The 12681-nt window shown below is 42.9% G+C and overlaps 1 protein-coding gene across 1 annotated transcript in view; it reads left to right on the forward strand.

The window, feature by feature from the left end:
- iqgap3 (IQ motif containing GTPase activating protein 3) overlaps window positions 1-12681 on the forward strand; it is a 217613-nt gene that overhangs the window by 58381 nt on the left and 146551 nt on the right. The window contains exons 9-11 of the mRNA XM_072281088.1: window positions 2915-3002; window positions 5333-5496; window positions 11532-11619. Coding sequence (XP_072137189.1) covers window positions 2915-3002; window positions 5333-5496; window positions 11532-11619 — 340 coding nt within the window. The remainder of the gene's footprint in view (window positions 1-2914; window positions 3003-5332; window positions 5497-11531; window positions 11620-12681) is intronic.

The following is a 12681-nucleotide window of genomic DNA, read 5'->3' on the forward strand; positions in this document are numbered from 1 at the left end:
CCTCAGTGGAAAAAGCCTGCTTGCATTCACTCTATCTATACCCATCATAATTTTATATACCTCTATCAAATCTCCCCTTATTCTTCTACGCTCCAGGAAATAAAGACCTAACCTATTCAACCTTTCTCTGTAACTGAGTTTCTCAAGTCCCAGCAACATCCTTGTAAACCTTCTCTGCACTCTTTCAACCTTATTTATATCCTTCCTGTAATTTGGTGACCAAAACTGAACACAATACTCCAGATTCGGCCTCACCAATGCCTTATACAACCTCATCATAACATTCCAGCTCTTATATTCAATACTTTGATTAATAAAGGCCAATGTACCAAAAGCTCTCTTTACGACCCTATCTACCTGTGACACCACTTTTAGGGAATTTTGCATCTGTACTCCCAAATCCCTCTGTTCTACTGCACTCCTCAGTGCCTTACCATTAACCCTGTATGTTCTACCTTGGTTTGTCCTTCCAACGTGCAATACCTCACACTTGTCTGTATTAAACTCCATCTGCCATTTTTCAGCCTATTTTTCCAGCTGGTCCAAGTCCCTCTGCAGGCTCTGAAAACCTTCCTCACTGTCTACTACACCTCCAATCTTTGTATCATCAGCAAATTTGCTGATCCAATTTACCACATTATCATCTAGATCATTGATGTAGATGACAAATAACAATGGACCCAGCACTGATCCCTGTGGCACACCACTAGTCACAGGTCTCCACTCAGAGAAGCAATTCTCTACCACCACTCTCTGGCTTCTTCCATCGAGCCAATGTCTAATCCAATTTACCACCTCTCCATGTATACCTAGCGACTGAACTTTCCTAACTAACCTCCCATGCGGGACCTTGTCAAAGGCCTTACTGAAGTCCAGGTAGGCAATATCCACTGCCTTCCCTTCATCCACTTTCCTGGTAACCTCGTCGTAAAACTCCAATAGATCGGTCAAACATGAACTACCACGCACAAAGCCATGTTGACTCTCCCTAATAAGTCCCTGTCTATCCAAATGCTTGTAGATTCTGTCTCTTAGTACTCTCTCCAATAACTTACCTACTACCAATGTTAAACTTACCGGCCTATAATTTCCCAGATTACTTTTCGATCCTTTTTTAAACAACGGAACAACATGAGCCACTCTCCAATCCTCCGGCACCTCACCTGTAGACAGCGACATTTTAAATATTTCTGCCAGGGCCCCTACAATTTCAACACTAGTCTCCTTCAAGGTCCGAGGGAACACCCTGTCAGGTCCCGGGGATTTATCCACTTTAATTTTCCTCAAGACAGCAAGCACCTCCTCCTTTTCAATCTGTACATTTTCCATGATCTCACTACTTGTTTCCCTTAACTCCATAGATTTCATGCCAGTTTCCTTAGTAAACACAGACGCAAAAAACCTATTTAAGATCTGCCCCATTTCTTTTGCTTCCGCACATTTGAAAATTTCTTCTTTTTTGGAATATACCTGTCTTGCACCATCCTCACTTCTTGCATGAACTCCAGCCACTGCTGCTGTGCCGTCCTTCCCACCAGTGTCCCTTTCCAGTCAACTTTGGCCAGTTCCTCTCTCATGCCGCTATAATTTCCTTTACTCCACTGAAATACCGACACATCAAATTTCGGCTTCTCTTTTTCAAATTTCACAGTGAACTCAATCATGTTATGATCACTGTCTCCTAAGGGTTCCTTCACCTCTATCTCTCTAATCACCTCTGGTTCATTACACAATACCCAATCCAGTACAGCCGATCCCCTAGTAGGCTCAACAACAAGCTGTTCTAAAAAGCCATCTTGCAGACATTCTATAAAATCTCTCTCTTGAGATCCAGTGCCGACCTGATTTTCCCAATCCACTCGCATGTTAAAATCCCCCACGATTATCATAACACTGCCCTTCTGACAAGCCTTTTCTATTTCCTGCTGTAATTTGTAGTCCACATCACTGCAGCTGTTTGGAGGCCTGTATATAACTGTCATCAGGGTCCTTTTACCCCTGCAATTTCTTAGCTCAACCCATAAAGATTCTGCACCTTCTGATCCTATATCACCTCTTTCTAATGATTTAAAATCATTTCTGACCAATAAAGCCACGCCTCCCCCTCTGCCTATCTTCCTATCCTTCCGATACACCGTGTATCCTTGGACGTTCAGCTCCCAGAGACATGCATCCTTTAGCCGCGTCTCATGATGGCCATAATATCATACCTGCCAATCTGTAGCTGTACGACATGATCATCCACCTTATTCCTTATGCTGCGTCCATTTAAGTATAACACCTTAAGACCATATTTGGTGCTTTTCGCTTTGATTTCACTGCAACTTTATTGCATTGCAACTCATCCCAATGTCTACAAATTTGCCCCATTACCTGCCTGTCTTTCCTGACATCTTTACTGCTCACTATCTTAGATTTATTTCTGTTTTCCCCTTCCTCTGCTCTATCATTCCGGTTTTCATCCCCCTGCCAAATAAGATTAAACCCTCCCTAACAGCTCTATTAAACCTTTCCCTCATAATACATACAAAATGCTGGAGGAACTCAGTGGGGCAGGCAGCATCTACGGAAAGGGATAAATGGGTGACATTTTGGGTCAAGATCCTTCATCAATATGGGTTGTGTTTATTCCTCTTCACAGATGCTGCCAGACCTGCTGAGCTCCTCCAGCATGTTTTGTGTGTGTGTGTGTGTGTTGCTCAAGATTTCCAGCTTCTGCTGCATCTCTGTCTAGATGTGTGATATGTCTGTCGTTGTTTCTCCCCTTTCTACTCTACCCGTTCAATTCCTTTGGTCCCCCAGTAGGTGGGCTTTGGATACATTCATTCATTTTGTTCAAATTAGCCATGAAACCTGGACCCGGTGGGGTTGGTGCATGCACTCTTACTGACACTCCTCTTTGTTCATTCTTCAGTATAAACCAGAGCTGTCCGAAGGGAAGGATGTGTATGAGGAGCTGTTGACTCAAGCTGAGATTCAAGGCAACATTAACAAAGTCAATGGTAAGGATGGTGTTTCTCTCACTTGGTGTTGGGGCAGATATGAAGGAGAAAAATGCGCTTGTGCAGAAAGTGGTGATGATCCAGGACACCACCTGCAAAACTCGTGGGGTATCAAAGGCGAATTGTAAAGGCATTAGGGAGAAATGTTTAAAAATGCAAACACGAGGAATTCTGCAGATGCTGGAAATTCAAGCAGCACACATCAAAGTTGCTGGTGAACGCAGCAGGCCAAGCAGCATCTCTAGGAAGAGGTACAGTCGACGTTTTGGGCCGAGACTCTTTGTCAGGACTAACTGAAAGAAGAGCTGTGTTGTAGGGAGAAATGTTTAATGGGATTATCAGAGGGCCAAATAGACTATTTTACAGAAAGCAGAATTGATCTCCTGTGATATCATAGTTGCACAATATGTATTGACTTGTAGACATGATCCATTTGATATAACAAGTAGTAATTTGAGACAAAAATAAGGTGGGTTTCACCAATCTGTTGGCTTTACTGGCGAGTAAAATCTAACTGCAAAACTGTATTTGACCCAATTACCCAACAAGTCGATTTAGTTAAGCTTGCCTTTTGCATGGTCAGTGGACCACAATTACTAAAGTTGCAGACCAAGGAAATGGAAGAAAACCGCACAGTGTGAAGTTTCACACAGAGTCTAGCAAACTAGCCATTGAAGATCTTAGCAGGTTGGAGTGACCTGGGTGCAGGTGTTGGCTGAGCCAGTAACTGAGTTTAATTTTCCTACTTTCTCAAGTGGCAAGTTCATAAATCTGCATTGCAGACTGGGCTTTTTTGGGAGCTGCTGCTCCCTTCAAATGTGGCACTGCAGAGTGCATACATCATCTCCAGGAATGTCATGATTGAGATTCGTATGAACCCTGGAATTTGCTGAAGGAGGTCTTAACCATTCCCATCTTCTTGTGCTGCAGAAAATTAACTTGATGGAGTTTAGACAGCCATGCCAATACCAGCTCAAAACTAGTTACTGGTTGTTATCTTGTTTGTACTAGATGGCTGTGTGCAATTGTCTTGAATACATCCTATGCCAAAATCAAGTTCAAGTTTAATTGTCATTTAACCATACACTAATGTACAGTATACGGATAAACAAAGCATCATTCTTTTGCAGCCTTGGTGCAAAACACAGTACAAGCATTCACCCATGGCACATGTAGTTATGATAGCACATACAAAAACAAAACGTTACTGTGAGTGGCATGGCCTAAATATTAATGGGATGGGATGTTGTCCTGGAGCCACATTCCTGCAAGAACAAAGATACAGCAGATCCTCATCTTGCAGTAGGTCAGCTGCAGACGAAGACAAATTAGCTTGTCTCGTGTTGGACCAGCCGCAGATGAAAGCATTCCAGCTTGTGTTCCCGGCAGCGGACACTGGAGAATAGTATCTACCATTAATTGTGTATGCAGCTCTTTGGAATATCCCTGTTAGTAAAATGTACTGTAGGAGACAGAAGGCACTGCAGATACAGGAAAATGGAAAAAATAGAAAAAAATGGTTTGTGTTGAGACCTTACCTCATGCCCTGATTGCAGGGTCTCAATCTGAAATGTTGACCATCCTTCCATCTCTACTACTGCTGCTTGACAGGGTGACACAGTGGCGTAGCAGTTAGCACAATTGCTTCACAATGTCGACGAACACCAGTCAGGGTTTGAGTCCCACTGCTGTCTGTAAGGAATTTGCACTTTCTGCCCATGACTGCATAGTTTCCTCCAGGTGCTCCGGTCTCCCCCCATGTACCACAGACATTTGGGTTCGGGATAGTGAGTTTTGGACATACTGTATTGTGCCTGAAGTGTGGCGGCACTTGCAAGCCATCCCAGCATGTTGTCAGGCTGGGTTGGTTGTTGACATAAAATGATGCATTTCCCTGTATGCTTTGATGTACATATGACAAATAAATAAAGCTAATCTTCAACCTGCTGTAGAATTGCAAGACTGACTTTGTTCTGTATATTTTAGTACACAGAACAAAATAATTTGCGCTGAAAGAAATGATTTCTATCCGTCGTCTTAGTACCTATTAACCTCCAGAGCAGTGATATTCTTCCTTCCAGTTGTATTGACTTGGTGTTCTATTTCATTATGGATTTTTAGTTGTCAAGGCTGCATTTGATTAAATTTTGTACCTTACGGGAATCTGGGGAATATAAAGATCGGTGGAAGTGGAGTTGAAATAAGGGATGTGGTGTAGGCGTAATGAATAGCAGAGCAGGCTCCAGGGGCTATGCTTACTCCTATTTATGTTTTGTGTTACACCACTAACCTGCCCTGTGCTTTGTAATGTGTGACTTTTCTCTCCTCAGTGCAAGCTGCCTTGGAGTATGTGGATGAGGCACTGGAGAGGAGAGATGCACAGGCTCTGTACTTGGCTCTGCAGAGTCCAGTTTTGAGTCTGCACGAGGTTCATCGGGAGAATATGGATTGGTACATGGATCAGCTAATCATCGACCGTGAGCAGAAAGCATTGGTATTAAATGTTGCTTTTTATTTGTATATGTGCTTGTTACTTTTTTTTTGTTCTTGAATAGTGAAACTGAATGCTTTCTGCAATCCCTAACCTTAACCAGGCCTGATACAGAATTCAGATAAAGTTCATTTGTGTTTACTCTTCGTGTAAGACAATCACATTTGGGGTATTGAAAGGGACATATCAGTCTGCTGACAGAATCCTCCCTCATTTTTACACTCAGTGCCACTTTCTCTAAGATGTGCATGTATACAAGATAGTTTACTTGGTTCAAACTCTCTGGCCCTGATAGATCAAAAATGATCCCCTTGACCATGTCCATTGCGGATGGGTGTGCTTGGTTTGTTATTGTCAAGTGTACCAAACTTTCATGTGCCATTCAGACAGATTATTCCACACATGTACATCAAGGTAGTGCAAAAAAAGTGAGAAAACAGTGCAGAATATAGTGTTCATTAAACACATTGATAAGGAAAGCTGAACGCAAACAATCTGCAACTCGTTTTCTTAGCGTTACTTACTTTTTGTACTTGTTTGTTTTTATTTAGTTCATCTTATTTTGCACATTGGTCAGTTTTATGTGTAACTTTTCATTGATTTGAGTGTATTTCTTTGTTTCAATGCAAATTCCTGCAAGAAAATGAATCTCTGGTTAGTATATGGTGACATGTATGTACTTTGATAATAAATTTACTTTGAACTTTACAGTTGCAGAGAAAGTGTAGTGCAGGTAGACAAATAAAACTCAAGGGTCATGATGAGTATGATTGGGGGATCGAGTTCATTTCAGCATAGAGAGGTCCATTCAAGATACTTATAATAGTGGGATCGAGCTGTCCTTGAAGTTTTTTCTTGTCTTCTGCCTGACAGGAGGGAGAATGGCCGTGGTGGGGGGGTTCCTTGATTACATTGGCCGCTCTCCTGAGAGAGTGGGAAGTTATCACACCGGAGGAGCATTGTATTATTTCTTAATGCATGCATTACTAAATGACAATAAAAGAGGACTGCGTGTCCTCATAATCTAATCTAATTCTTGATCCGAGGTATTTGAAGTCAAAGACTTTCTTAATGGTATCATTCTTTAGATTAGATTATGAGGACCCGCAGCCCTCTTTTATTGTCATTTAGTAATGCATGCATTAAGAAATGATACAATGTTCCTCTGGTATGATATCACAGAAACACAAGACAAACCAAGATTGAAAAACTGACAAAAACCACTTAATTATAACATATAGTTACAACAGTGCAAAGCAATACCGTAACTTGATAAAGACCAGACCATGAGCACGGTAAAAAAAAAAAGTCTCAAAGTCTCTCAAAAGTCCCATCATCTCACGCAGACGGTAGAACGAAGAAAAACTCTCTCTGCCGTGAACCTCCAGCGCTGCAAACTTGCCGATGCAGCACCCTGGAAACACCCAACCACAGCCGACTCTTGAGTCCGTCCGAAAACTTCAAGCATCCGACCAGCCCTCTGACACTGAGCATCGAGCACCATCTCTGCCGAGCGCTTCGACCCCAGCTCAGCCGCCAAGCAATAGGCAAAGCGGAGGATTTGGGGCCTTCCCCTCTGGAGATTCTCGATCGCACAGTAGCAGCGGCAGCGAAGCAGGCATTTCAGAAGTTTTCCCAGATGTTCCTCCGTGCTTCTCATGTCTATCTCCATCAAATCAGGATTGTGCACGGTACTTCCTTAACAAATACCAATATCATTCCGGAGCAGCCGCGTGCACTGCGTTGCACCGCCATCTTCTCCTCCCCTCCTTTACGGTCTTGAGAGTACCTTCGTCGCAGTTAAACGCCATGTACTCTGTCTTTTTAGCGTTTAGGTGAAGTCCAACTTTATTCTTTCTTTTTCAATATTTTTATTAAGTTTCAAAATTAATAATAGTTATGATACATAGAGATGGGGATTACAATAATAACAGTTAACATGAACGAGAACAGATTCCATGTAACAAATATAGTTTAGCCTCCCAATCTCAAGTAATTGACCATGAAAAAGATATTTTATAAAGAGAAAAAAAAAGTCCAACTTTATTGCACTCAATTTCCACTTTTGTCAGTAGCTGCTGTGCTTCCTCCATCTGGTCAGAGAGCAGGACTATGTCATTTACAAAATCGAGATCTGTGAGCGTAACTGGTCTGACCCTTTTGGTTCGTCCTGGTTTTATGGTAAAGCCAAGCTTGTCATGATCTTTGGTAGCTTGTCGTAGAGCGTAATCAAGGACGATTATAAAGATGTAGGGTGCCAGAGGGTCTCCTTACAGCACACCAGCTAGGAGCTCGAACACTGCTGTTTCTCCATCTGGTGATACAACTTTTGCCATGGTTTTGGTATAGCTGGACTCTATCGCTCTCAGTAGACGGTCTGGCACTCTGTAAGCTTTCAGGATCATCAGCATTTTACTTCGGTGAATGGAGTCAAAAGCTTTGCGAAAATTGATGAAAGTAAGCATGGCTGGTAGGCTGTTCTTGACTTCCTCGATGATTCTACGGAGAGCAAGTATTTGCATTACTGTTATGCGCTTCTGCCAAAAACTATTCTGATTGAATCTTAGCTTAGGGTCAATAGCAGTGCGAATCCTGTTCAAGATCATCGGATTGGAGGGAGATTGAAAATTTGACTGAGTGGTGCCATAACAACAACCTCTTACTCATGGGATGCCAAAACCTCTGCAACATCATCTTCGTCAACTTCCACAAGCCAAACTCACTTTGTCCTTACTTCGTTCACCATGATCGAAACGCTTAATTATGTCTAGTTTTACGCTAAGTGTAACATCCTTACGAGCTATTTCAGGCTTTTCCGATACCTTAGAACTCATTTTGCTAACGGCTGCTCACAGGCAAGTGTTTAAGCAATACTGGCTGGAATGCCATTCCGAATCCAGGGGAGAGTGGCTGCTCGGGACGCGCGCTGTTTTTTTCGCGCACTGCCTTTCTTCAGTGAAAACACCTTCTGTTAGTGAAAACTGGGAACTAATGTAGGTCTTTCATAACAGTGAGGTTTCGTAAAGCAAACGTTCGAAAAGCAGGGGTCACCTGTATTCATCCTCCCATCCTCCCTTTATACACCCAACTATTGCTGAGTAATCAGAGAATTTCTGCAAATGACGTGACTCAGTGCTGAAAAGAACATTAAGGTAGATACACTCAGTGGCCACTTTATTAAGTACGTCTGTACACATTAACGCTATTATCTAATCAGCCAATCATGTGGCATAAAAGCATGCAGACATAGTCAAGAGATTCATTTCTTGTTCAGACCAAACATCAGAATGGAGAAGAGATGTGATCTAAGTGACTGTGAAGTGATTGTTGGTACCATACAGAGTGGTTTAGTATCTTCATAACTGCTGATTTCCTGGGATTTTGACGCATAGCAGTCTCTACAGTTTACAGAGAATGGAGCAAGAAACAAAAATCATGCAGTGTGTGACAGTGCTGTGGGTGAAAACTCCTTGTTAGTGAGAGAGGTAACAGATGAGATTATTAGGGCCTTGACAATATCTTTGCATCCTCTCTAGCTACATGTGAGGACTGGTAAGTAGCTAATGTTGTTCCATTTTTCATAAAGGGAAAGGGATAATCCTGGAAACCAGTGAGTCTCATGTCATTAGTAGGGAAGTTAGAAGTAGGATTAATGAGCATAAATCATGGCCTAGTTATGCACAGTCAGCATGGCTTTATGTGGGGCAAGTCATGTCTTACTAACTGAAGGAGGTGACAAAGGTCATGAAGGTAGAACTGTGGATGTTGTCTACATGGATTTTAGTTAGCCATTTGACAAAGTCTCCCACGGGATGCTCATGCAGAAGATAAAGATGCATGAGATCCACAGTGAATTGGCTTGCCCATAGAAGACAGAGGGTGGTCATGGCTTTGTCTGTCTTAAGTAGACAATGGATGCGCCCATTCCAGCACGCAGACCTGGGCAATGAATATGGAGATCCTGGGCTGCCCAGACATCAAGATCCCCCTCTAGACCTCGCGGATGTGGTCCAAAGGAATACAAAGCAGTACATTTGGCATCAGCTTGGCTGCAGGAGCTGCCGGGAGGTGACGTGATACGTCATCCAACCGCCTTAGGGGCTCCACTCCGGATTTGTGTAGGGTTTACTCCTCAGCCTTCTCTTCTCCCGAAGATACCCACAAGGCAGTGGGATCCGTAACCCTGAACAGGGGCCCATACCGGGTACTGTCAGCCAGAGCCAGATGAGCCGGGACTCATGTAAGGCAGGGTCGTCACGCCCTGTAGTAGTGACATATGGAGCCACTACCCACTACCTTTAGGGTAGTGGTCAATGGGATTTATTCTGGCTGGAGGTTTGTAACTAGTGGCATTCTGTAGTGATCTAGCTGTACTGGGACTTGTGCTGTTTGTGATTATATATTAATGACCTGGATGAAAATATGGCTGGGTGGGTTAATAAATTTGCAGATGATAAGATTGATGGTGTTGTGGATAGCTTAGAAAACTGCCAAAGGGTACAGCAGGAGATAGATCAATTGCAGTTATTGGCTGGGAAATGGCAGATGGAGTTTAACCCAGCCAAATGTGAAGTGTTGCACTTTGCGAGATCAAATATAAAGGGACTGTACAGTGTTAATGGCAGGGCTCTTAACAGGGCTGGTATCAGAGGAACATTGGAGATCAAGTTCATAGCTCCCTGAAAATGACTACACAAATTGACAGGGTGGTAAAGAAGGCACATGGGATGCTTGCCTTATTAGTCGAGGAAATAAGTTTGAGTTGGCAGTTATGTTGCAGCTTTATAAAATTGTAGTTAGGCTGCATATGGAGTGTTACATTCAGTCCAGCAGTCTTTCTTGCATCAGTAATTTTCTGTAGCATGCTATGATCTGAAAATTTCTGAAAGAGTAGGTGGGAAGAAAACTCAAAATAATTTTCTAAAGGGAATTGGATTAATACATGAAGCAGAAAAATGTTTTCAGGCTGTAGGATAAGAGCGGGGGGTGGGACAAATTGGAGAGCACGATCTGAGGTTTAATTTACATTTAAAGTACTTAGGATGTGCTTCCTGTGGGCCAATCTCATCAGGGGAAAACTGTAATTCTATCAGATATTTGGATTATGGATTAAACCCAAATCATTATTCCAAGTTGGCAGACTCAGTGTTAAATTGAAAAGAATAATTGACACGAAATGAGACTGAATCTATTTAAATTGTATAATGCTGTTGTTCGTGAAGGATTTCCTACGTCATGGTGCTCTGTTGTAGCTCACTTGTAGTTCACAAGTCATTATTAAAGCACTGATGGGCCCTAGAATGCAATTGAAATGACCTCTGCACAATTCTGTTTCTAGTGTGATAATTCATCCATGCTGTGTGTCATTTTTCCAGTCCAGGTGAAGATTCTCGACCCAAAGTGTCCATTGGGACATCCATCTCTATAGATGTTGCCTGACCCATTGAGATCTTCCAGCACCTTGGTGTGTTGCTTTGGCTAAATTGCCTCCTTGAAGCCAGGAACTGGACCCAGTGAATGGTTCTGCTCTTTTCATGGAGGAAGAATCACGGTGTGGGTGGGAACTGAAGTGAAGAGGCAGAGGATGGAGCAAAAGTAGAGACAGCTTGTAGGTATTTGTGAAGAAGGACAGGCAGATGTTAGAGCGAAGATGCCCTCAGCCTGACGATTTGAGATGTGTCTATTTTAATGCAAGGAGTATCATAAACAAGGCGGATAAACTTCGAGCATGGATCAATATGTGGAACTGTGACGTTGTGGCCATTACAGAGATTTGGATGTCTCAGGAGCAGGAATGGCTGCTGAATGTGCCAGGCTTTAGATGTTTCCGAGCTACCAATATTCCGCAGTATTTCAAACTACCTGAGTTTTCTTGTTCTACTTATTTAATTTTCTATGCCTATTTATTATAATGTATGTATATTTGGTGTATTGCATTGTAAAAAAGAAAACAGTAAATTTCACTACGTTTCAGTGATACTAAACCTGTTTCTGATTCTGGAGTGTGCAGATGGTTTTCACTGCTCTTCTGTCCTCAGGAGCTGGGGTTGATGGATCCACTGGAGAAGGAAGAACTCCAGGCTGCGGTTCATGCAGCCAATGAAAATGCCAGTATACATCTGCACAGTGAGTAGGAAAGCTTCAAGACTTACAAAGCCACAGTTCAGCCAACATGCTTTCCCCAAACTTGTTGTCACATGATGTCAGAGTCGTAGAGTCATGTTGGGGGGGGAACCGAGTTCCAGGGAGAACATGCAATCTCCACACAGCCGCACTGGAGTCAAACTGGATCTCTGCAGACGTGAAGCAGTGGTGCTACTGTGCTGTTCTGATGACCAAGGTGTCACGTGTTGTTCATCGAGCAGCACGCCACCTTCTGCTTCAGACAGCCAAAGTACTCCATTAACAGACGAGTCCTAATAATGAGACAGAAATGTGCTCCAGTTTTCCCTCTTGGGAAGCAGGTGTAGTAGCCTGTCCACAGAGGATGTTCTCCCCATTGTCTGGAGTTAAAGTTGCCCCTCAGCTAGCTCATTACAGACAGCTCATTTTGAACTTAGAACATGTAACTCTTTCCGCAGAAGAATTGTGTCATGGGGAAACTAAGCAATTGGTTTCCCTGCTTTAGCAAAGGTTAAACTATCTTGGCAAAGGGATAGGGGATACAAAAAACGTATCTAGGAATGAGATAAATTAGAAAAGTAGTAAACAAAATAAGTGTACGCAGAAACAAGGCAGACAGAAAATGGGGTAAAGAAAGTTAACTTAAAGATTTTATCTAAATGGTTGCAACATGCACAGGTAGATGAAGTGATGATGTAGATTGAAATAAGTGAGAATGATCTGCTTGTTATTACTGAAATGACGTTGTAGGATAACCCAACAAGTCAATAGGTCCTTGCTGTATAGGCCCCTCATAATTTAGAGTAGTGGGCACGTGGCCAAATGGTTAAGGCATTGGACGAGCAACCTGAAGGTCGTGAGTTCAAGCCCTAGCCGAGGCAACATGTTGTGTCCTTGAGCAAGGCACTTAACACACATTGCTCTGCGACGACACTGGTGCCAAGCTGTATAGGTCCTAATGCCCTTCCCTTGGACAATGTCGGTGTCGTGGAGAGGGGAGACTTGCAGCATGGGCAACTGCTGATCTTCCATACAACCTTGCCCAGGCCTGCACCCTGGAGAGTG

Source organism: Mobula birostris, chromosome 2 (assembly GCF_030028105.1).
Source record: "Mobula birostris isolate sMobBir1 chromosome 2, sMobBir1.hap1, whole genome shotgun sequence".
Classification (NCBI taxonomy): domain Eukaryota; kingdom Metazoa; phylum Chordata; class Chondrichthyes; order Myliobatiformes; family Myliobatidae; genus Mobula; species Mobula birostris.